General features: G+C 54.6%; 1 protein-coding gene across 1 annotated transcript; it reads right to left on the bottom strand.

Moving 5' to 3' along the window:
* RNF222 (ring finger protein 222) lies at nucleotides 1–24,482 on the bottom strand. Its single transcript, XM_068262277.1, has 2 exons — nucleotides 23,515–24,482; nucleotides 1–1,184 (listed from the first exon to the last, which is right to left on the bottom strand). Exon 2 carries the CDS (start codon nucleotides 1,160–1,162, stop codon nucleotides 530–532), a length of 633 nt encoding a protein of 210 aa, XP_068118378.1. The 5' UTR covers nucleotides 1,163–1,184; nucleotides 23,515–24,482; the 3' UTR covers nucleotides 1–529.
* Nucleotides 24,483–25,064: the final 582 nt, after the last annotated feature.

The following is a 25,064-nucleotide window of genomic DNA, read 5'->3' as shown; positions in this document are numbered from 1 at the left end:
CCCCACCAAATCTTATTTTAAAAATCCAGGTGGCCATCAGCACGGGGCAAAAACTGCTATCCTGCCTGGGGGCCCGTTTCATCGTAGTCCTTTTCTGACTGAAATCATAACGACACTCCACCCCCCAAAAATAATTGTCATTGACATTGTGTGGGCCAATGTCACTAGCTTCCCCATTTCCCTATAATCTATCGCGGACCTGGCTGTGACAAGGTGAGGCAGAGGCTGGGATTAGGAAGTCACAGCATCTATCAGTTATTCTGGATAACCAATATCAGAGTTATCTCAGTGATTTGCTTGCCTCCACATCGGCTTCCTGCCTCCCGGGTGGAGGTAACGTCCAGTGGATACTTTGATCAGCCTCTCTCAGCCTGGTTATACCCATCACTCTTGGGCTGAGATTGTTGTGATATTAGTCCACACGCCTAGTAGCCGTGGTCACCTTCAATAGCCACATGGGCCACCTTCAATAGTCATTTATATTTTCCTCCTGTATTGTAATGAAATAGAATGTTGAATGAGGCGGTCTTCATGTTTTTTTAACCAGAAGAATCCATGGGAGAATCGCTGCCAAGAGAGCCACGAGAAAAATCAGTAAGAGGACCATGATCAACGAGGGCGACCGGCAACAGTTGACCCTGGCGTCAGTGGGCTGGGTCCGTGAAACAGTAACAATTTCCTCATTGTCCATGGGCTGCCCCTGGTCGCTGATAATAAAGACTTGGGAGCCGTAGGAGTTCCTTACTGCTTCAAGGTTGGTGTCTCCTGACCAACCACATCTGGATAGGTCTGGAGGGCTGCTTGAACCAGTTGTCTCAGGCATGGGGATGAGCAATGTGTTGGGGTTTCTTAGAATTGTAGAATGTCTCAGGCATGACGGAGAGAGAGGGACCTCCAGGATCTCACTCAGCTCTCCAGTTTTTGGAGGCAAGATGAGGCCCCTCTTGCTGAGGAACGTCACATATCGGCACAGGGGACAAATGATGTTCTTTTTGATGGTGCCCTCTTTCTTGGCAGTCAGGAGATATTTCACCAGACAGTCATGGCAGAAGGAATGGCCACAGCTCAGCCTTCGTTCAGATGTACTAGGGTTCTGGAGGCGCTCGTAGCAGACTGGACACTCGTTGCCTGCGGCCTCCTTGTTGCTGTCCTCCTCAGACATGGCTCTCTTTATAAGACAATGCCTGCAAACAAAACAAGAAAAGCATCAATACGCCACAAACCAAAACACCCGCCATGATTTTATCATATCAAAGTCAGAAGTCATCAGCTACAGAGGTTTCACTATATACCCTAAAGCAGGGGTCAGGAACCTTTTGGGCTGAGAGAGCCATAACTGCCACATATTTTAAAATGTATTTCGTTGAGAGCTATACAATATGTTTCAAACTGGGACAGTGCGCAGGCGCAGCAGAGGGCTCATGTCCCTGTTGCCATGGTGATGTGTATACTGTTGATCCGCCGGGCAGCGGAAGTGTCAGACACGTCTTCAGCTTCTCTTGGGTTTCAGCAACATCAGCAATTGCCCCGAGAGCCAGACAGGAGAAATACCGACTAACAGCTTGTACAATTAGCTAACTGACTTGGGGGTTGATTCACTTTGTAGGGCGAGATCCCCGCACTTTGAGTGGCCCAATAGGCTGCCTGTCACTTTGTCACTTGACAGGCAGCCTATTGCGCCAAAGTGCAGGGATCTCGCCCTACAAAGTCACTGGACCTGACAGGGCCCAGAATGGGACAATTGGAGCGGCTGATCGTTTTGGATGGGGTGGGGGGGGGGGGGACATGTGTAAGTTAGTAGTACATGCTACAGTAGTAGTGTGCCTACTCTGAAAATGTTACTTGCGCTGCCACACTAAGCTGCGCTGCTTGAGCAGTGTAGCTTAGTGAATCGACCCCCTACTGATGTGTATGTGAGCCAGATGTAGCTATCAAGAGAGCCACATCTGGCTCCTGAGCCATAGGTTCCCTACCCCTGCACTAAAGTATTGCATAATTTTATATATATATGTGGCAATCAGGCATGCTCAGATGTACCAAAATTAGATTCGGGTACATTCGAATTTCGGGTCCAGGTAAAATTCGGATTCGGAAAAATTCGAATTCGGTTCGGGGGTCAGTAATAAAATTCGGCCAAAAATTTGTGTTCGGGAATTCGGATGTGTTTTTATTTAAAAACAAAAAATCTCTCTCTCTCTCTCTCTCTGTGAAGGCGGAAGTTTTGGAAAGATTAAGAGCAGTGTGCATCGCAGCAACAAGAGGTGGCGATATAGAGGTTAAGAGGTTAGGCCCCATACATGGCAGAACACAGGGCCGAGGCAGAGGCAAGAGAGGCTCCAGCCTCAGGGCGCAGTGTAGGAGGGGGTGCAGTGCCGAGGCAGAGGCGAGAGAGGCTCCAGCCTCAGGGCGCAGTGTAGGAGGGGGTGCAGTGCCGAGGCAGAGGCGAGAGAGGCTCCAGCCTCAGGGCGCAGTGTAGTAGGGGGTGCAGTGCCGAGGCAGAGGCGAGAGAGGCTCCAGCCTCAGGGCGCAGTGTAGGAGGCACAACTCACTCAGCTATCATTGTTATATATTGTTGTATTTGAAGCAGAGAGAAATAAGAAAAGGGGATACATGGCAGTGACTACAAGCCAGAGAACTAGAGATTAAGGCGGGTCGCTGCTACACAGGCGGGTCACTGCTGCACAGGCGGGTCGCTGCTACACAGGCGGGTCGCTGCTGCACAGGCGGGTTCACTGCTGTACTGGCCGGTAGCTGCTGCACAGGTGAGTAGCTGCTGCACAGGCGAGTCGCTGCTCCACAGGCGGGTCGCTGCTGCACAGACGGGTCGCTGCTACACAGGCGGGTCGCTGCTGCACAGGCGGGTCGCTGCTGCACAGGCGGGTCGCTGCTGCACAGGCGGGTCGCTGCTGCACAGGCGGGTCGCTGCTGCACAGGCGGGTCGCTGCTACACAGGCGGGTCGCTGCTGCACAGGCGGGTTCACTGCTGTACTGGCCGGTAGCTGCTGCACAGGCGAGTAGCTGCTGCACAGGCGAGTCGCTGCTACACAGGCGGGTCGCTGCTGCACAGACGGGTCGCTGCTACACAGGCGGGTCGCTGCTGCACAGGCGGGTCGCTGCTGCACAGGCGGGTCACTGCTGCACAGGCGGGTCGCTGCTACACAGGCGGGTCGCTGCTGCACAGGCGGGTTCACTGCTGTACTGGCTGGTAGCTGCTGCACAGGTGAGTAGCTGCTACACAGGCGGGTCGCTGCTGCACAGGCGGGTCGCTGCTGCACAGGCGGGTCGCTGCTGCACAGGCGGGTCGCTGCTGCACAGGCGGGTCGCTGCTGCACAGACGGGTCGCTGCTGCACAGGCGGGTCGCTGCTGTACTGGCGGGTCGCTGCTCCACAGGCGGGTCGCTGCTGCACAGGCGGGTCGCTGCTGCCCAGGCGGGTTCACTGCTGTACTGGCGGGTCGCTGCTCCACAGGCGGGTCGCTGCTGCACAGGCGGGTTCACTGCTGCACAGGCGGGTTCACTGCTGTACTGGCGGGTCGCTGCTCCACAGGCGGGTCGCTGCTGCACAGGCGGGTCGCTGCTGCACAGGCAGGTCGCTGCTACACAGGCGGGTCGCTGCTCCACATGCGGGTCGCTGCTCCACAGGCGGGTCGCTGCTGCACAGGCGGGTCGCTGCTGCACAGGCGGGTCGCTGCTGCACAGGCGGGTCGCTGCTCCACAGGCGGGTCGCTGCTGCACAGGCGGGTTCACTGCTGTACTGGCGGGTCGCTGCTCCACAGGCGGGTCGCTGCTGCACAGGCGGGTTCACTGCTGCACAGGCGGGTCGCTGCTACACAGGCGGGTTCACTGCTGTACTGGCGGGTCGCTGCTCCACAGGCGGGTCGCTGCTGCACAGGCGGGTCGCTGCTGCACAGGCGGGTCGCTGCTACACAGGCGGGTCGCTGCTGCAAATACACAGGCGGGTCGCTGCTGCACAGGCGGGTCGCTGCTGCACAGGCGGGTCGCTGCTACACAGGCAGGTTGCTGCTGCACAGGCGGGTCGCTGCTGCACAGACGGGTCGCTGCTACACAGGCGGGTCGCTGCTGCACAGGCGGGTCGCTGCTGCACAGGCGGGTCGCTGCTGCACAGGCGGGTTCACTGCTGTACTGGCTGGTAGCTGCTGCACAGGTGAGTAGCTGCTACACAGGCGGGTCGCTGCTGCACAGGCGGGTCGCTGCTGCACAGGCGGGTCGCTGCTGCACAGGCGGGTCGCTGCTGCACAGGCGGGTCGCTGCTGCACAGACGGGTCGCTGCTGCACAGGCGGGTCGCTGCTGTACTGGCGGGTCGCTGCTCCACAGGCGGGTCGCTGCTGCACAGGCGGGTCGCTGCTGCACAGGCGGGTTTACTGCTGTACTGGCGGGTCGCTGCTCCACAGGCGGGTCGCTGCTGCACAGGCGGGTTCACTGCTGCACAGGCGGGTTCACTGCTGTACTGGCGGGTCGCTGCTCCACAGGCGGGTCGCTGCTGCACAGGCGGGTCGCTGCTGCACAGGCAGGTCGCTGCTACACAGGCGGGTCGCTGCTCCACATGCGGGTCGCTGCTCCACAGGCGGGTCGCTGCTGCACAGGCGGGTCGCTGCTGCACAGGCGGGTCGCTGCTGCACAGGCGGGTCGCTGCTCCACAGGCGGGTCGCTGCTGCACAGGCGGGTTCACTGCTGTACTGGCGGGTCGCTGCTCCACAGGCGGGTCGCTGCTGCACAGGCGGGTTCACTGCTGCACAGGCGGGTCGCTGCTACACAGGCGGGTTCACTGCTGTACTGGCGGGTCGCTGCTCCACAGGCGGGTCGCTGCTGCACAGGCGGGTCGCTGCTGCACAGGCGGGTCGCTGCTACACAGGCGGGTCGCTGCTGCAAATACACAGGCGGGTCGCTGCTGCACAGGCGGGTCGCTGCTGCACAGGCGGGTCGCTGCTACACAGGCAGGTTGCTGCTGCACAGGCGGGTCGCTGCTGCACAGACGGGTCGCTGCTACACAGGCGGGTCGCTGCTGCACAGGCGGGTCGCTGCTACACAGGCGGGTCGCTGCTGCACAGGCGGGTCGCTGCTACACAGGCAGGTTGCTGCTGCACAGGCGGGTCGCTGCTGCACAGGCGGGTCGCTGCTACACAGGCGGGTCGCTGCTGCACAGACGGGTCGCTGCTACACAGGCGGGTCGCTGCTGCACAGGCGGATCACTGCTACACAGGCAGGTTGCTGCTGCACAGGCGGGTCGCTGCTGCACAGGCGGGTCGCTGCTACACAGGCAGGTTGCTGCTGCACAGGCGGGTCGCTGCTGCACAGGCGGGTCGCTGCTACACAGGCGGGTCGCTGCTCCACAGGCGGGTTGCTGCTGCACAGGCGGGTCGCTGCTGCACAGGCGGGTCGCTGCTACATAGGCGGGTCGCTGCTGCACAGGCGGGTCGCTGCTCCACAGGCGGGTCGCTGTTACACAGGCGGGTCGCTGCTGCACAGGCGGGTCGCTGCTGCACAGGCGGGTTCACTGCTGTACTGGCGGGTCGCTGCTCCACAGGCGGGTCGCTGCTGCACAGGCGGGTCGCTGCTGCACAGGCGGGTCGCTGCTACACAGGCGGGTCGCTGCTGCAAATACACAGGCGGGTCGCTGCTGCACAGGCGGGTCGCTGCTGCACAGGCGGGTCGCTGCTCCACAGGCGGGTCGCTGCTACACAGGCGGGTCGCTGCTGCACAGGCGGGTCGCTGCTACACAGGCAGGTAGCTGCTACACAGGCGGGTCGCTGCTGCACAGGCGGGTCGCTGCTGCACAGGCGGGTCGCTGCTGCACACGCGGGTCGCTGCTACACAGGCGGGTCATGGCTGAACAGGCGGGTCGCTGCTGCACAGGCGGGTCGCTGCTACACAGGCGGGTCGCTGCTACACAGGCGGGTCGCTGCTGCACAGACGGGTCGCTGCTACACAGGCGGGTCGCTGCTGCACAGGCGGGTCGCAGCTGCACAGGCGGGTCGCTGCTCCACAGGCGGGTCGCTGCTGCACAGGCGGGTCGCTGCTACATAGGCGGGTCGCTGCTGCACAGGCGGGTAGCTGCTACATAGGCGGGTCGCTGCTGCACAGGCGGGTCGCTGCTGCACAGGCGGGTTGCTGCTGCACAGACGGGTCGCTGCTACACAGGCGGGTCGCTGCTGCACAGGCGGGTCGCTGCTGCACAGGCGGGTCGCAGCTGCACAGGCGGGTCGCTGCTCCACAGGCGGGTCGCTGCTGCACAGGCGGGTCGCTGCTGCACAGGCGGGTCGCTGCTCCACAGGCGGGTCGCTGCTGCACAGGCGGGTCGCTGCTCCACAGGCGGGTCGCTGCTACACAGGCAGGTTGCTGCTGCACAGGCGGGTCATGGCTGAACAGGCGGGTCGCTGCTGCACAGGCGGGTTGCTGCTGCACAGGCGGGTCGCTGCTCCACAGACGGGTCGCTGCTGCACAGGCGGGTCGCTGCTGCACAGGCGGGTCGCTGCTGCACAGGCGGGTCGCTGCTACACAGGCGGGTCGCTGCTGCAAATACACAGGCGGGTCGCTGCTGCACAGGCGGGTCGCTGCTGCACAGGCGGGTCGCTGCTACACAGGCAGGTTGCTGCTGCACAGGCGGGTCGCTGCTGCACAGACGGGTCGCTGCTACACAGGCGGGTCGCTGCTGCACAGGCGGGTCGCTGCTACACAGGCGGGTCGCTGCTGCACAGGCGGGTCGCTGCTACACAGGCAGGTTGCTGCTGCACAGGCGGGTCGCTGCTGCACAGGCGGGTCGCTGCTACACAGGCGGGTCGCTGCTGCACAGACGGGTCGCTGCTACACAGGCGGGTCGCTGCTGCACAGGCGGATCACTGCTACACAGGCAGGTTGCTGCTGCACAGGCGGGTCGCTGCTGCACAGGCGGGTCGCTGCTACACAGGCAGGTTGCTGCTGCACAGGCGGGTCGCTGCTGCACAGGCGGGTCGCTTCTACACAGGCGGGTCGCTGCTCCACAGGCGGGTTGCTGCTGCACAGGCGGGTCGCTGCTGCACAGGCGGGTCGCTGCTACATAGGCGGGTCGCTGCTGCACAGGCGGGTCGCTGCTCCACAGGCGGGTCGCTGTTACACAGGCGGGTCGCTGCTGCACAGGCGGGTCGCTGCTGCACAGGCGGGTTCACTGCTGTACTGGCGGGTCGCTGCTCCACAGGCGGGTCGCTGCTGCACAGGCGGGTCGCTGCTGCACAGGCGGGTCGCTGCTACACAGGCGGGTCGCTGCTGCAAATACACAGGCGGGTCGCTGCTGCACAGGCGGGTCGCTGCTGCACAGGCGGGTCGCTGCTCCACAGGCGGGTCGCTGCTACACAGGCGGGTCGCTGCTACACAGGCGGGTCGCTGCTGCACAGGCGGGTCGCTGCTACACAGGCAGGTAGCTGCTACACAGGCGGGTCGCTGCTGCACAGGCGGGTCGCTGCTGCACAGGCGGGTCGCTGCTGCACACGCGGGTCGCTGCTACACAGGCGGGTCATGGCTGAACAGGCGGGTCGCTGCTGCACAGGCGGGTCGCTGCTACACAGGCGGGTCGCTGCTACACAGGCGGGTCGCTGCTGCACAGACGGGTCGCTGCTACACAGGCGGGTCGCTGCTGCACAGGCGGGTCGCAGCTGCACAGGCGGGTCGCTGCTCCACAGGCGGGTCGCTGCTGCACAGGCGGGTCGCTGCTACATAGGCGGGTCGCTGCTGCACAGGCGGGTAGCTGCTACATAGGCGGGTCGCTGCTGCACAGGCGGGTCGCTGCTGCACAGGCGGGTTGCTGCTGCACAGACGGGTCGCTGCTACACAGGCGGGTCGCTGCTGCACAGGCGGGTCGCTGCTGCACAGGCGGGTCGCAGCTGCACAGGCGGGTCGCTGCTCCACAGGCGGGTCGCTGCTGCACAGGCGGGTCGCTGCTGCACAGGCGGGTCGCTGCTCCACAGGCGGGTCGCTGCTGCACAGGCGGGTCGCTGCTCCACAGGCGGGTCGCTGCTACACAGGCAGGTTGCTGCTGCACAGGCGGGTCATGGCTGAACAGGCGGGTCGCTGCTGCACAGGCGGGTTGCTGCTGCACAGGCGGGTCGCTGCTCCACAGACGGGTCGCTGCTGCACAGGCGGGTCGCTGCTGCACAGGCGGGTCGCTGCTACATAGGCGGGTCGCTGCTGCACAGGCGGGTAGCTGCTACATAGGCGTGTCGCTGCTGCACAGGCGGGTAGCTGCTACACAGGCGGGTCGCTGCTCCACAGGCGGGTCGCTGCTGCACAGGCGGGTCGCTGCTGCAAATACACAGGCGGGTCGCTGCTGCACTGGCGGGTCGCTGCTGCACAGGCGGGTCGCTGCTAGGCGGGTCGCTGCTACACAGGCGGGTCGCTGCTAGGCGGGTCGCTGCTACACAGGCGGGTCGCGGCTGCACAGGCGGGTCGCTGCTCCACAGGCGGGTCGCTGCTGCACAGGCGGGTCGCTGCTGCACAGGCGGGTCGCTGCTGCACAGGCGGGTCGCTGCTACACAGGCGGGTCGCTGCTGCACAGGCGGGTCGCTGCTCCACAGACGGGTCGCTGCTGCACAGGCGGGTCGCTGCTACATAGGCGGGTCGCTGCTGCACAGGCGGGTCGCTGCTACATAGGCGGGTCGCTGCTGCACAGGCGGGTCGCTGCTACACAGGCGGGTCGCTGCTGCACAGGCGGGTCGCGGCTGCACAGGCGGGTCGCGGCTCCACAGGCGGGTCGCTGCTGCACAGGCGGGTCGCTGCTGCACAGGCGGGTCGCTGCTGCACAGGCGGGTCGCTGCTACACAGGCAGGTAGCTGCTGCACAGGCGGGTCGCTGCTGCACAGGCGGGTCGCTGCTCCACAGGCGGGTCATGGCTGCACAGGCGGGTCGCTGCTGCACAGGCGGGTCGCTGCTGCACAGGCGGGTCGCTGCTACACAGGCAGGTAGCTGCTGCACAGGCGGGTCGCTGCTGCACAGGCGGGTCGCTGCTCCACAGGCGGGTCATGGCTGCACAGGCGGGTCGCTGCTCCACAGGCGGGTCATGGCTGCACAGGCGGGTCGCTGCTGCACAGGCGGGTCCCTGCTCCACAGGCGGGTCCCTGCTCCACAGGCGGGTCGCTGCTGCACAGGCGGGTCATGGCTGCACAGGCGGGTCGCTGCTGCACAGACGGGTCGCTGCTGCACAGGCGGGTCGCTGCTGCACCGTTTTTGTTACAGGTACACTTTAATAAAAGGAAAGCGCAATGTGTACGCTTCAGATATGGATCTGTAGCAGATATAGATCTGCATGTACTCCGCAGCACGCGGTCTGGCTCAGTTTGTACCCCGTATCTGGCAGTAGATCACCATCAGCGCAGCGTAGCGGAGACAACCTGGGGAGTGTCGTCACCATCTCTGCCTGTGGAATATTACACTGTGTACCGTGGCCAATTATTTCATCGTATCTGTCATCTTAGAGTTCGGCATGTTATGATGATTAGGCTGGCTCTCCAGAACGTTGCGTGACAAGCAGAGCAAACAGCCCGTGCTCTGATAGGCAGAGACAGAATCAAGCCGTTCACCTGCTTAAAATTAGTATCACTCAACGTGATCATTGGGGTTTATTTCAGGTGGCAGTTTGGGGACAAGTGCTGTACAGACACGTTGCTGGGCTCCCGCCAGCACAGCGTGCTCAGCTCTATGGAGGACAGCAGCTGCTGGTGGCTCCCAGAAAACTGCAGCATGCGTCCAGAATCACACTACAATGCGATTCAGATGGAAAACCATTATAGGTATAGGCAGAGTTTCCCCGCCCGACTTACCTGTGAAAAGTGCTGTATATTTGGGCCGCACTCAGCCCTAGTGGAAATAGACCCATAGGGATAAAGAACATATGAGTTATACTGTGGAATGCTTTCTGGAACCTCTCCTATGAGAGGGGAGAGAGGGCGGGGCGGGGCGGACCCACCATGAAGCCACCTGAATTACGTGATTCAGGAGGCAAAAGCTAGGGGGCGACGTTTGGAGAAACAGTTTGGGCCACCTGATGATGCCTGCCTCCTCTCCCGCCCCCCTTCCTGGCACACACACTGCCCTCCTCATCCGCACATCCCCATCCAACCTGATCAAGTGCAGCGATTGGCACAATGACAGTGCCGTGGTACCGCCCCCAAGACCATCAGCATCAGATAGCGAAAGGAGCAGCAGGCGGCGGTAATGTCACCCGATATGTCACAGCCTGTCACCAACTAAGAGGAACATGATACCACATGGACTGCATAACCCCAATACCCCCCTATGGACCAGGGGCGTAACTAGAAATCACTGGGCCCCACTGCAAAACTTTGGATGGGGCCCCCTCCCGCCAACCCTCCCTTCTACTTTCTGCACAGGTAAACTGAAAACCAGGCTAGAGCACACTTGAATGTGCTTTCCCCATGCAGATAAAAACAGACAGCAATGTAGCACTGCACACATTTTCTCTATCAATTACATCAGCTTCTGTGATAAAACCTGCATGTTCTCACACATACAGACACACATGGTGGGCAGAAAACGCATACAGAAAACTGACAGACTAGTGTGCTCCCAGCCTCAGCTTATTACACTCACTCTGTCCATCTCTGATGGAGCAGAAGAACTGGCTCTGCAGACTCCTCCAGCATCACTACAGTACTGAGCACATGGGGAGGGGTGGAGAGGCTGGGGGCGGGGCTCTGCTGACTCCTCCAGCATCACTACAGTACACAGCACTTGGGGAGGGGAGGAGAGGCTGGGGGCGGGGCTCTGCAGACTCCTCCAGCATCACTACAGTACACAGCACTTGTGGAGGGGTGGAGAGGCTGGGGGCGGGGCTCTGCAGACTCCTCCAGCATCACTACAGTACACAGCACTTGTGGAGGGGTGGAGAGGCTGGGGGCGGGGGGCGGGGCTCTGCAGACTCCTCCAGCATCACTACTGTACACAGCACTTGTGGAGGGGTGGAGAGGCTGGGGGCGGGGCTCTGCAGACTCCTCCAGCATCACTACTGTACACAGCACTTGGGGAGGGGCTAGAGAGGCTGGGGTGGGGCTCTACAGACTCCTCCAGCATCACTACAGTACACAGCACTTGTGGAGGGGTGGAGAGGCTGGGGGCGGGGCTCTGCAGACTCCTCCAGCATCACTACAGTACACAGCACTTGTGGAGGGGTGGAGAGGCTGGGGGCGGGGGGCGGGGCTCTGCAGACTCCTCCAGCATCACTACTGTACACAGCACTTGTGGAGGGGTGGAGAGGCTGGGGGCGGGGCTCTGCAGACTCCTCCAGCATCACTACTGTACACAGCACTTGGGGAGGGGCTAGAGAGGCTGGGGTGGGGCTCTACAGACTCCTCCAGCATCACTACAGTACACAGCACTTGTGGAGGGGTGGAGAGGCTGGGGGCGGGGCTCTGCAGACTCCTCCAGCATCAATACAGTACACAGCACTTGTGGAGGGGTGGAGAGGCTGGGGGCGGGGCTCTGCAGACTCCTCCAGCATCACTACTGTACACAGCACTTGGGGAGGGGCTAGAGAGGCTGGGGTGGGGCTCTACAGACTCCTCCAGCATCACTACAGTACACAGCACTTGGGGAGGGGTGGAGAGGCTGGAGGTGGGGCTCTGCAGACTCCTCCAGCATCACTACAGTACACAGCACTTGTGGAGGGGTGGAGAGGCTGGGGGCGGGGGGCGGGGCTCTGCAGACTCCTCCAGCATCACTACTGTACACAGCACTTGTGGAGGGGTGGAGAGGCTGGGGGCGGGGCTCTGCAGACTCCTCCAGCATCACTACTGTACACAGCACTTGGGGAGGGGCTAGAGAGGCTGGGGTGGGGCTCTACAGACTCCTCCAGCATCACTACAGTACACAGCACTTGTGGAGGGGTGGAGAGGCTGGGGGCGGGGCTCTGCAGACTCCTCCAGCATCACTACAGTACACAGCACTTGTGGAGGGGTGGAGAGGCTGGGGGCGGGGGGCGGGGCTCTGCAGACTCCTCCAGCATCACTACTGTACACAGCACTTGTGGAGGGGTGGAGAGGCTGGGGGCGGGGCTCTGCAGACTCCTCCAGCATCACTACTGTACACAGCACTTGGGGAGGGGCTAGAGAGGCTGGGGTGGGGCTCTACAGACTCCTCCAGCATCACTACAGTACACAGCACTTGTGGAGGGGTGGAGAGGCTGGGGGCGGGGCTCTGCAGACTCCTCCAGCATCAATACAGTACACAGCACTTGTGGAGGGGTGGAGAGGCTGGGGGCGGGGGGCGGGGCTCTGCAGACTCCTCCAGCATCACTACTGTACACAGCACTTGTGGAGGGGTGGAGAGGCTGGGGGCGGGGCTCTGCAGACTCCTCCAGCATCACTACTGTACACAGCACTTGGGGAGGGGCTAGAGAGGCTGGGGTGGGGCTCTACAGACTCCTCCAGCATCACTACAGTACACAGCACTTGGGGAGGGGTGGAGAGGCTGGAGGTGGGGCTCTGCAGACTCCTCCAGCATCACTACAGTACACAGCACTTGTGGAGGGGTGGAGAGGTTGGGGGCTGTACACAAGAGCCTGTTGCATACTGAGTAGGGAGTGTCTACAAATCTTTGCCTGCAAAACTTTGTATGAATCCTTATCAGTGCTGAGCAGATGCAGTAATTAGAACAATTGTGCAGAAAGCAGAACATTTTTTGTCCGTGCCCTAAGTTGTCTGTCTCTCAGGATGGGGCCCCCCTGCGGCTGCCTCCCTTGCAGGGTGTATTGTTACGCCCCTGCTATAGACTATATATCCCAGCCCCCCATATTGTCCCTTACATCCCCCACACCCTAAGGACTACATACCCCAACCCCCTATAACCTTCCCTTATGGACTTGGGAGGGTTATTGTTAGGCAATAGGATGATATTTTCACAGTTGGCATCACCAATGCCAATATTTTCACTATCTCCATTGGCCCTCATGCTACGTGGAGGTGGGGCCAATCAAAATTGCGTATATGTACCAGGCTGTAGGATGCATACACACATCCCATTTTGCCACTTCCATGTAGTATGAGAGCTCGTCTGCACAATCTGTTCAACATATTCAAAATCTGTCAGCCCTCCTACTACATGAAATTGGTAAAATCGTCCAGTCATTGACCAATCAAAACTGAATGTGTGTGCACCCTGAATGGTTTATGTGCTCGCCTTCATTTTCTCTCTCGTTCTCACAGTGTCTGCTTATTTCCTCGGGATCTTCCTGTGTGTGGGCGTGAGAGAGGTGATCTCTGGGTCATGTCTGCATTAACATACGGTGCACTTGTGTCAGGTGAGGATAATTACTAACGATGGACTTATACACAATAAGACAGCTCATGTGGTGCAATCACTACACACAATATGGAGCCATTACCTCCTGTATCACCTCAATGCAGTGAGGCCCCCGGGTGGGGAGGGGGGTGACAGGTGACATTACTAACTATTTAAGGACCGCAGTGATTGAAATCTACGCCCTGTTTTGGTGAGCTCAGCTCGGGGTAACCTGCGCAGGAGGATTTCTCAGGCCCCGCTGGGCCGATTTGCATAATTTTTTTTTTCCTACACGCAGCTAGTACTTTGCTAGCTGCGTGTAGTACGCGATCGCCGCCGTTCCCCGCCGATTCGCCGCTATCCGCCGCGCCGAGTCGCCCCCCTCCCCCGCCCCAGACCCCTGCGCAGCCTGGCCAATCAGTGCCAGGCAGCGTTGAGGGGTGGATCAGGATTCCCTATGACGTCCCGACGTCATCCCGCCCCGACATCGGTGACGTCATCCCGCCCCGTCGCCAAGGCGATCGGAGTGGGTGGGGAGATGCCGCCGCTCAGCGGCTATCATGTAGCGAGCCCTGGACTCGCTACATGATTTAAAGAAAAAAGAAGAAAAAAAAGTGCTGCGCTGCCTCCTTGCCGGGGGAATTAGACCGGCAAGGAGGTTAAGTGGTTAAACCAGTCCTCCACTGGACTCCGATTTTAAATGTAGGCAACTAGGCATCCACGTGATACCTCAGATCTGAAGATAAAGGGAATTTGCATTTTGAAACCTCATTTTATAAAGGTCCCTACACACATCAAATTTTTATCTGCAGATGACTGGCCAATTTTACCACTTCCATGTAGTAGGAGAGCTCCCCTACACAGTATAATCATAATATTCAGAATCTGTTGGCATTCATACTACATGGCCAGGGCCGGATTTACCATAAGGCTCTGTAGGCATGTGCCTACAGGCACCTGATGGTGGAAAGACGGCTCACTCCCCTCTCTGAGCACCTCCATCCTTCCCTCTGCAGAGTCCTGATGAGAGTGTAAATGAGATGTTACTCACTCTGCTCTTGGCATTCCACTGATGAGATCTCCCTTCAGTTAGGGGTATCTTTAGCTACTAAATACTTGTTGGCACTTCTAGCTACTAAATACTGAGGGTACTTCTGGCTACCTAATACTAAAGGCTGCATACACACATCAGACCATAGTCTTTGGAAAATGAAAGATCACAGACCAATGTTACCCCCTTTCATGTAGTATGAGAGCCATACTCTACACAGTCTATTCTATGGAGCTGCACTCCCCATCAGACAGAAATCTTACCACCTTCCATGTAGTATGAGAGCCACACCTACACAGTCTATTCTATGGAGCTGTACTCCCCATCAGACAGAAATCTTACCCCCTTCCATGTAGTATGAGAGCCATACCTACACAGTCTATTCTATGGAGCTGCACTCCCCATCAGATAGAGATCTTACCCCCTTCCATGTAGTATGAGAGCCACACCTACACAGTCTATTCTATGGAGCTGCACTCCCCATCAGACAGAAATCTTACCCCCTTCCATGTAGTATGAGAGCCACACCTACACAGTCTATTCTATGGAGCTTCACTCCCCATCAGACAGAGATCTTACCCCCTTCCATGTAGTATGAGAGCCACACCTACACAGTCTATTCTATGGAGCTGCACTCCCCATCAGACAGAAATCTTACCCCCTTCCATGTAGTATGAGAGCCACACCTACACAGTCTATTCTATGGAGCTGCACTCCCCATCAGATATAAATCTTACCCCCTTCCATGTAGTATGAGAGCCATACCGACACAGTCTATTCTATGGAGCTGCACTCCCCATCAGATATAAATCTTACCCCCTTCCATGTAGTATGAGAGCCATACCTACACAGTATATTCTATGGAGCTGCACTCCCCATCAGACAGAAATCTTACCCCCTTCCATGTAGTATGAGAGCCACACCTACACAGTCTATTCTATGGAGCTGCACTCCCCATCAGACAGAAATCTTACCCCCTTCCATGTAGTATGAGAGCCACACCTACACAGTCTATTCTATGGAGCTGCACTCCCCATCAGACAGAAATCTTACCCCCTTCCATGTAGTATGAGAGCCACACCTACACAGTCTATTCTATGGAGCTGCACTCCCCATCAGATAGAGATCTTACCCCATTCCATGTAGTATGAGAGCCACACCTACACAGTCTATTCTATGGAGCTGCACTCCCCATCAGACAGAAATCTTACCCCCTTCCATGTAGTATGAGAGCCACACCTACACAGTCTATTCTATGGAGCTGAACTCCCCATCAGACAGAAATCTTACCCCCTTCCATGTAGTATGAGAGCCACACCTACACAGTCTATTCTATGGAGCTGAACTCCCCATCAGACAGAAATCTTACCCCCTTCCATGTAGTATGAGAGCCACACCTACACAGTCTATTCTATGGAGCTGAACTCCCCATCAGACAGAAATCTTACCCCCTTCCATGTAGTATGAGAGCCACACCTACACAGTCTATTCTATGGAGCTGCACTCCCCATCAGACAGAAATCTTACCCCCTTCCATGTAGTATGAGAGCCACACCTACACAGTCTATTCTATGGAGCTGCACTCCCCATCAGACAGAGATCTTATCCCCTTCCATGTAGTATGAGAGCCACACCTACACAGTCTATTCTATGGAGCTGCACTCCCCATCAGACAGAGATCTTACCCCCTTCCATGTAGTATGAGAGCCACACCTACACAGTCTATTCTATGGAGCTGCACTCCCCATCAGACAGAAATCTTACCCCCTTCCATGTAGTATGAGAGCCACACCTACACAGTCTATTCTATAGAGCTGCACTCCCCATCAGACAGAAATCTTACCCCCTTCCATGTAGTATGAGAGCCACACCTACACAGTCTATTCTATGGAGCTGAACTCCCCATCAGACAGAAATCTTACCCCCTTCCATGTAGTATGAGAGCCACACCTACACAGTCTATTCTATGGAGCTGAACTCCCCATCAGACAGAAATCTTACCCCCTTCCATGTAGTATGAGAGCCACACCTACACAGTCTATTCTATGGAGCTGAACTCCCCATCAGACAGAAATCTTACCCCCTTCCATGTAGTATGAGAGCCACACCTACACAGTCTATTCTATGGAGCTGCACTCCCCATCAGACAGAAATCTTACCCCCTTCCATGTAGTATGAGAGCCACACCTACACAGTCTATTCTATGGAGCTGCACTCCCCATCAGACAGAGATCTTACCCCCTTCCATGTAGTATGAGAGCCACACCTACACAGTCTATTCTATGGAGCTGCACTCCCCATCAGACAGAAATCTTACCCCCTTCCATGTAGTATGAGAGCCACACCTACACAGTCTATTCTATGGAGCTGCACTCCCCATCAGATATAAATCTTACCCCCTTCCATGTAGTATGAGAGCCATACCGACACAGTCTATTCTATGGAGCTGCACTCCCCATCAGATATAAATCTTACCCCCTTCCATGTAGTATGAGAGCCATACCTACACAGTCTATTCTATGGAGCTGCACTCCCCATCAGACAGAAATCTTACCCCCTTCCATGTAGTATGAGAGCCACACCTACACAGTCTATTCTATGGAGCTGCACTCCCCATCAGACAGAAATCTTACCCCCTTCCATGTAGTATGAGAGCCACACCTACACAGTCTATTCTATGGAGCTGCACTCCCCATCAGACAGAAATCTTACCCCCTTCCATGTAGTATGAGAGCCACACCTACACAGTCTATTCTATGGAGCTGCACTCCCCATCAGATAGAGATCTTACCCCATTCCATGTAGTATGAGAGCCACACCTACACAGTCTATTCTATGGAGCTGCACTCCCCATCAGACAGAAATCTTACCCCCTTCCATGTAGTATGAGAGCCACACCTACACAGTCTATTCTATGGAGCTGCACTCCCCATCAGACAGAAATCTTACCCCCTTCCATGTAGTATGAGAGCCACACCTACACAGTCTATTCTATGGAGCTGAACTCCCCATCAGACAGAAATCTTACCCCCTTCCATGTAGTATGAGAGCCACACCTACACAGTCTATTCTATGGAGCTGAACTCCCCATCAGACAGAAATCTTACCCCCTTCCATGTAGTATGAGAGCCACACCTACACAGTCTATTCTATGGAGCTGAACTCCCCATCAGACAGAAATCTTACCCCCTTCCATGTAGTATGAGAGCCACACCTACACAGTCTATTCTATGGAGCTGAACTCCCCATCAGACAGAAATCTTACCCCCTTCCATGTAGTATGAGAGCCACACCTACACAGTCTATTCTATGGAGCTGCACTCCCCATCAGACAGAAATCTTACCCCCTTCCATGTAGTATGAGAGCCACACCTACACAGTCTATTCTATGGAGCTGCACTCCCCATCAGACAGAGATCTTATCCCCTTCCATGTAGTATGAGAGCCACACCTACACAGTCTATTCTATGGAGCTGCACTCCCCATCAGACAGAGATCTTACCCCCTTCCATGTAGTATGAGAGCCACACCTACACAGTCTATTCTATGGAGCTGCACTCCCCATCAGACAGAAATCTTACCCCCTTCCATGTAGTATGAGAGCCACACCTACACAGTCTATTCTATAGAGCTGCACTCCCCATCAGACAGAAATCTTACCCCCTTCCATGTAGTATGAGAGCCACACCTACACAGTCTATTCTATGGAGCTGCACTCCCCATCAGACAGAAATCTTACCCCCTTCCATGTAGTATGAGAGCCACACCTACACAGTCTATTCTATGGAGCTGAACTCCCCATCAGACAGAAATCTTACCCCCTTCCATGTAGTATGAGAGCCACACCTACACAGTCTATTCTATGGAGCTGAACTCCCCATCAGACAGAAATCTTACCCCCTTCCATGTAGTATGAGAGCCACACCTACACAGTCTATTCTATGGAGCTGAACTCCCCATCAGACAGAAATCTTACCCCCTTCCATGTAGTATGAGAGCCACACCTACACAGTCTATTCTATGGAGCTGCACTCCCCATCAGACAGAAATCTTACCCCCTTCCATGTAGTATGAGAGCCACACCTACACAGTCTATTCTATGGAGCTGCGCTCCCCATCAGACAGAAATCTTACCCCCTTCCATGTAGTATGAGAGCCACACCTACACAGTCTATTCTATGGAGCTGCGCTCCCCATCAGACAGAAATCTTACCCCCTTCCATGTAGTATGAGAGCCACACCTACACAGTCTATTCTATGGAGCTGCACTCCCCATCAGACAGAAATCTTACCCCCTTCCATGTAGTATGAGAGCCACACCTACACAGTCTATTCTATGGAGCTGCGCTCCCCATCAGACAGAAATCTTACCCCCTTCCATGTAGTATGAGAGCCATACTCTACACAGTCTATTCTATGGAGCTGCGCTCCCCATCAGACAGAAATCTTACCCCCTTCCATGTAGTATGAGAGCCACACCTACACAGTCTATTCTATGGAGCTGCGCTCCCCATCAGACAGAAATCTTACCCCCTTCCATGTAGTATGAGAGCCACACCTACACAGTCTATTCTATGGAGCTGAGCTCCTCATCAGACAGAAATCTTACCCCCTTCCATGTAGTATGAGAGCCACACCTACACAGTCTATTCTATGGAGCTGCACTCCCCATCAGACAGAAATCTTACCCCCTTCCATGTAGTATGAGAGCCACACCTACACAGTCTATTCTATGGAGCTGCACTCCCCATCAGACAGAAATCTTACCCCCTTCCATGTAGTATGAGAGCCATACCTACACAGTCTATTCTATGGAGCTGCACTCCCCATCAGACAGAAATCTTACCCCCTTCCATGTAGTATGAGAGCCATACCTTCACAGTCTATTCTATGGAGCTGCACTCCCCATCAGACAGAAATCTTTGCCAGATACTGCACACAAAGATGCTGTACACATTCAACAGATCAGTATCTGCAAAAGATCTGTTCCTGCCAAAGATCCGTTCCTGCAAATTGCATTCATAGTCTATGAGATCTGCAGATCATCATACACACCTTGTTTAACAGACATTCATCTGCAGATCAATCATCTGCAGATCTTAAAATCCATCCTGGTGGATCTGATCTGCAGATGAATGTCAGTTAAACAAGGTGTGTATGAGGATCTGCAGATCTCATAGACTATGAATGCAATTTGCAGGAACGGATCTTTTGCAGATACTGATCTGTTGCATGTGTACAGCATCTGTGTGTGCAGCATCTTGCAAAGATTTCTGTCTGATGGTTCAGCTCCATAGAATAGACTGTCTAGGAATGGCTCTCATACTACATGGAAGGGGGTAAGATTGCTGTCTGATGGGGAGTTCAGCTCCATAGAATAGACTGTGTAGGTGTGGCTCTCATACTACATGGAAGGGGGGTAAGATTTCTGTCTGATGGGGAGTTCAGCTCCATAGAATAGACTGTGTAGGTGTGGCTCTCGTGCTACATGAAAGGGGGTAAGATTTCTGTCTGATGGGGAGTGCAGCTCCATAGAATAGACTGTGTAGGTGTGGCTCTCATACTACATGGAAGGGGGTAAGATTTCTGTCTGATGGGGAGTTCAGCTCCATAGAATAGACTGTGTAGGTGTGGCTCTCATACTACATGGAAGGGGGTAAGATTTCTATCTGATGGGGAGCGCAGCTCCATAGAATAGACTGTGTAGGTATGGCTCTCATACTACATGGAAGGGGGTAAGATCTCTGTCTGATGGGGAGTGCAGCTCCATAGAATAGACTGTGTAGGTGTGGCTCTCATACTACATGGAAGGGGGTAAGATTTCTATCTGATGGGGAGCTCAGCTCCATAGAATAGACTGTGTAGGTCTGGCTCTCATACTACATGGAAGGGGGTAAGATCTCTGTGTGATGTGGAGTGCAGCTCCATAGAATAGACTGTGTAGGTGTGGCTCTCATACTACATGGAAGGGGGTAAGATCTCTATCTGATGGGGAGCTCAGCTCCATAGAATAGACTGTGTAGGTGTGGCTCTCATACTACATGGAAGGGGGTAAGATTGGTCTGTGATCTTGCCTTTTCCGGCAAACTGAGCGCAATCACTCAAAGTGTCAATCAGCCTTAAAGGTGCGCATACACACATAGATTATCTCACTCGAATCAGATGGGAATCTACTTCTTTAAATGTTTGATTTGATCGATTTTGGTCATGAATCAATCAGAAGAACTGATCAGATAGGTGGGAAAATTTAGGTTGATTGGGGGGCTGGGCAGGTGCGGTGGACAATTGATAGGCCATAGCATTGCACTGAATCGAACAGTGTGCTGGATCCAGGGTCTGTGACTTGCACAGAACAAAAGACACCCGGACCCATAACAGCTAGCAGAGCATTGTGCATCGCCATGTCGTACCCTCTGCTATGCTCCTAGTTGGTCACTGGTCAGGGGTTCATCCTACATGAAGAAAGCCAAAACGGAAGTTCAACCTATGGCCAGGGCCGGATTTACATATCCTGGCACCCTAGACTTCAATGTCCATGAAGCTACAAACCTCCACCGAACCGTACCACAAGTGTGCTGGCTGTCCCAGCTGTCACTTCTCCTTACTTCCCTTGCCTGTCATAGGTAGCTACAGGTGCCACTTAATACTGGGGACCCCTGTCTGAAGGGAGATGTCATTAGTGGAATGCTGAGAGTTGGGTGAGAAACCACTAAATTACATTTTGCTCGGGACTCTGCATAGGGAAGACGAGAGGGGGGCACATAGAGAGGGGAGTGAGCCGCCTTTCCGTCATCAGGCGCCTGTAGGCACGTGCCTGCAATGCCTAATAGTAAATGCAGAGCTTTCTTAAAAGAACAAGATGTTAAGCTTGTGAACATGAATTGACCTGCACAGTCTCCAAACCCCATGAAGCTGGTGTGGGATGAACTGGACAAAGAGTGAAAGCAAAGCAGCCTACAAGTGCCACACATTTTTGGGAAGTTCTGCAGCAGAGCTAGGAAGAACTTTCTGAAGAAGATTTGTTTTCTGTTGGAGAAAGATTGCCACAAGTGTGTTCTTCAGTTATATCTTCCAAACCTGAGTCAAACAAACATGACTACAGCAAAGTCCCCGTTATTCGGAAATTCAGGCTACCGGAAGTCACGACTAACCGGCACACCAGGGGGGATAACAAGGACTTTGCTTTCGGCTGGTTTTGAGGCTTTTTCAAAAAGTAGCGAGCCTCCAGCGACGTCTAGCAGCCCTTCTGAATCACTGAGTGCGCTCCTAGCAGCTTCCGGCATCCGTTTACGCAAGTTGGTGTGTCACGTGACCCGGTCAGCTGACATGCCGGGTTCCATGCATGAGGGAAGCCAGAAAGCTGACAGGGCCCGCTCAGTGATTCAGAGAGGCTCGGTACATTTTTTCAGGGGAAGTTTTGTGCATTTTATGCTGGTTGCTCAAGAAAGCGGCAAGCACATGAATCTGATAGTAGTGATCTCCGGATGGGTTTCATTCAGATTTCATCCTCCTGATTAGTGCAACTGAGCGGGTGTGCGGGGGGAGGGGGTTGAACTTACCCTTTAACCCCTCCCACAGCGCGTCCCAAGCAGCATCACGTGACTACAAACACTTCCCTCTTCTCGGTTGAAGGAGGAAGCGTAGAAGTCGCGTGACGCAGCTTGGAACGCGCTGTGGGAGGGGTTAAAGAAAAAGGCCGCTGGGTAAGTTTAACCCCCCTCACCAAGCCTCTCCACTTGAAGTCCAGGAGCATGAAATCTGAATGATACCCATGCGGAATTCATCTGGATTTAATCCGGAGAACATCACTAGTATCTGGTGTCAGACGATCCTCGCCGCTGACAGATACTAGAGACTCGGCTGTACTTTGATGAGTCAACCAAACATGACTGCTTTGATAAATCAAAAAACTTTTGTGTTTACTTTATGCACAGATTCTGCCACTTAATAAACTTAAATTGTTTATTTGTTGTATGCTTTCATTTCAGAGGAACATGAGACATTCATTGAAGTGAGAAGAATATGGATGCTGCCATATTTATTTCCTTTTAAGCAATACTGCTTAAGTTGCCTGGCAGCCCTGCTGATTTATTTGGCTGCAGTAGTGTCTGAACAATACCAGAAACAAGCATGCAGCTGATCTTGACAGATCTGACAATAATGTCATAAACATCTGATCTGCTGCATGCTTGTTTAGGGGCTATGGCTACAAGTATTTGAGGCAGAGGATCACCAGGATAGCCAGGCAAAATAAAGATGGCAGTTTCCATATCCCTCTGTTTACAGTTGTCCTTCCGAGGTGAAAATAAACTGATGAAAAAAACAATTGTGTCTATCCTCCTTCTCCTAAAAATTACTATTTTTTTAGATAGCCCACAGTTTTATTTTATTTACTGACAGGAAAGTGTTTTATGGCTGTAATTACTTATCAGTGAGGGTTATGCTGTAGTCTGACCCAGTCTCGACCTGGACAGAAACTGTCACTTGCATACCTGATGTTTAACTCTTTCAGGCAGAGAAAGAAAAAAAGGAACACAGCCTAGTTATTTGTGTGCTAGGCACTGTACATACACATGGCTATCTCATCATGTCACATGTCACCTCAGTTGTCCTTTAAACTGCTTGAATTTTAGTTGAAAAAATGGATTACATACTGTCATTTTAATTACATTAATGTTCACACGGGCGACTGCCGGCATTCACGCTCGTCATTTACCGCCGGATCTACCCCGTCCCACACAGAGATGAATGGCAGCGTTCATCTCAAACGGTTAACAACAATTGCGTAAACGCCGAGGTTGATCAAATTTTCCAAAACGTTCGGTGTCACTTCTAGCTCCGGTTGTGTTCGCAGTTCCATATCGCCCTGGAGTCTCAAAATGTGACACAGCAACAAAACAACTGGAAACAATGCCAACTGCTTTTCTGCTCGGCTTCAGTAAAGCGATTGGCTACGGCCAAACAAGCCGGCCGTGTGAAACGGTCCTAATTCTCTGAGCAACGCTGTTACCATAGGATTGTAAAGTTTACCAAAAGTCTGTACTTACCTTCAAATTTCTAAAAATATGTTATGACAGAAGCTGGTCAGTACTCCATCCCATAAACAGTTTTCAGGGGAAAAAGTGCAGCACGTAGTCCCTGGCAATTATCAACAGTTGACAATAAAAGTAAATATTGCTTACCAATGTCCTGTGGGTAAATGGTATGGTTACGGTTCCTTAGGAAGATGGTGCCCCCAGTTGAGAGTATTAGTTCCCACAGCCAAGAGGAAAGTATTGGTGCCTCCGGTAGACCGTAAAGTAGTGTTGGTTCTTGTAGATGGTACAGTATCAGCGTCTTGGTAGTAGATGGTACAGTATTGACGGCTCCAGTAGTTGGTACAGGATGGATCAATGCCTTCAGTATATGGCACAGTATTGATGGTTTTAGTAGATGGTACTTTCTCATACAGTTTTAGTGCCTCCAATAGGAGATATATAAATGGTCCCTCCAAGAGTACGGTATTGGTTCCGTCAATAAATGATATAGAACTGGAGGTATAGAACTGGTGCTTTTAGGTGGCGGTAAAGAACTCCTGGGTTCAGTACATGGTTTCTGACCTCATGGTTACAGTAGATTGAACTGGTGGTTCTAGTAGATGGTACAAAACTGGTGGTTTCAGTAGATGGCACAGGACTGGTGGTTTCAGGAGATGGCACAGGACTGGCGGTTTCAGGAGATGGCACAGGACTGGCAGTTTCAGTAGATGGCACAGGACTGGCGGTTTCAGGAGATGGCACAGGACTGGTGGTTTCAGTAGATGGCACAGGACTGGCGGTTTCAGTAGATGGCACAGGACTGGCGGTTTCAGTAGATGGCACAGGACTGGCGGTTTCAGTAGAGGGTATAAGACCTCATGGTTTCAGGAGATGGCACAGAAATGGTGGTTTCAGAATACTTCTTGTAGTTTCAGTAGATGGTACAGGACCTCATGGTTTCAGGAGATGGCACAGAAATGGTGGTTTCAGAATACGTCTTGTAGTTTCAGTAGATGGTACAGGAGGACCTCATGGTTTCAGGAGATGACACAGAACTGGTGGTTCAATACGCTTCTTGTAGTTTCAGTAGCTGGCTCAGGACTGGTGGTTTTAGCAGATAGCACACTGTTCTTTGAAGTCGCTGCTCTGAGCCGTTCTACAAGTTCTTCTGCCTTAAAAAGTCTTGACATTTTTGTCAATCCTCAGCTCCACCTATGGGAAGATAACAGAGGTGTGGCCACCGGTCGACCATGTACTTCACAGTTACAACACAGCATCTCCCTCACCCACATAACCTACTAAAGGTGGTTCTGACTCACCTGGGCCTCGAAGATTCACCATTATATCCTCCGACAATGAAATGAATCCTGTCTGACTGGCGTACCCACTGACTGGCGAGGATGACGGTGCCAGCTCAGATGCCACGGCCTGCAGTAGTTATTACCTTATGACTCAACAGAGCAACACAACCTCAGCTTGGCATCCAAATCCTACACATTCCTTGGCGCTGACATAAATACGCCATAAACGATCACGAGATTGTAATATAAATAAGCTGTAACCTGTCCTGGAGATTGTAATATTACAACAGACGTAGCGACCTTCATAGTATTGGGTGCCTCTAAAGAGAGGAAAATGATCTACGCTGATTATTTGGCAAGCAAAAGTAACTATTGCTAAATGCTGGAGACCCGATATGATGAGTGTGTAAACAG

This window comes from Hyperolius riggenbachi, chromosome 12 (genome assembly GCF_040937935.1).
Source record: "Hyperolius riggenbachi isolate aHypRig1 chromosome 12, aHypRig1.pri, whole genome shotgun sequence".
Classification (NCBI taxonomy): domain Eukaryota; kingdom Metazoa; phylum Chordata; class Amphibia; order Anura; family Hyperoliidae; genus Hyperolius; species Hyperolius riggenbachi.
This window is presented reverse-complemented; position numbering and strand designations above follow the sequence as displayed.

What these genes read in the sequence shown, in the direction of transcription:
- RNF222 (XM_068262277.1), bottom strand. Translation starts at nt 1,162, where the DNA reads ATGTCTGAGGAGGACAGCAACAAGGAGGCCGCAGGCAACGAGTGTCCA.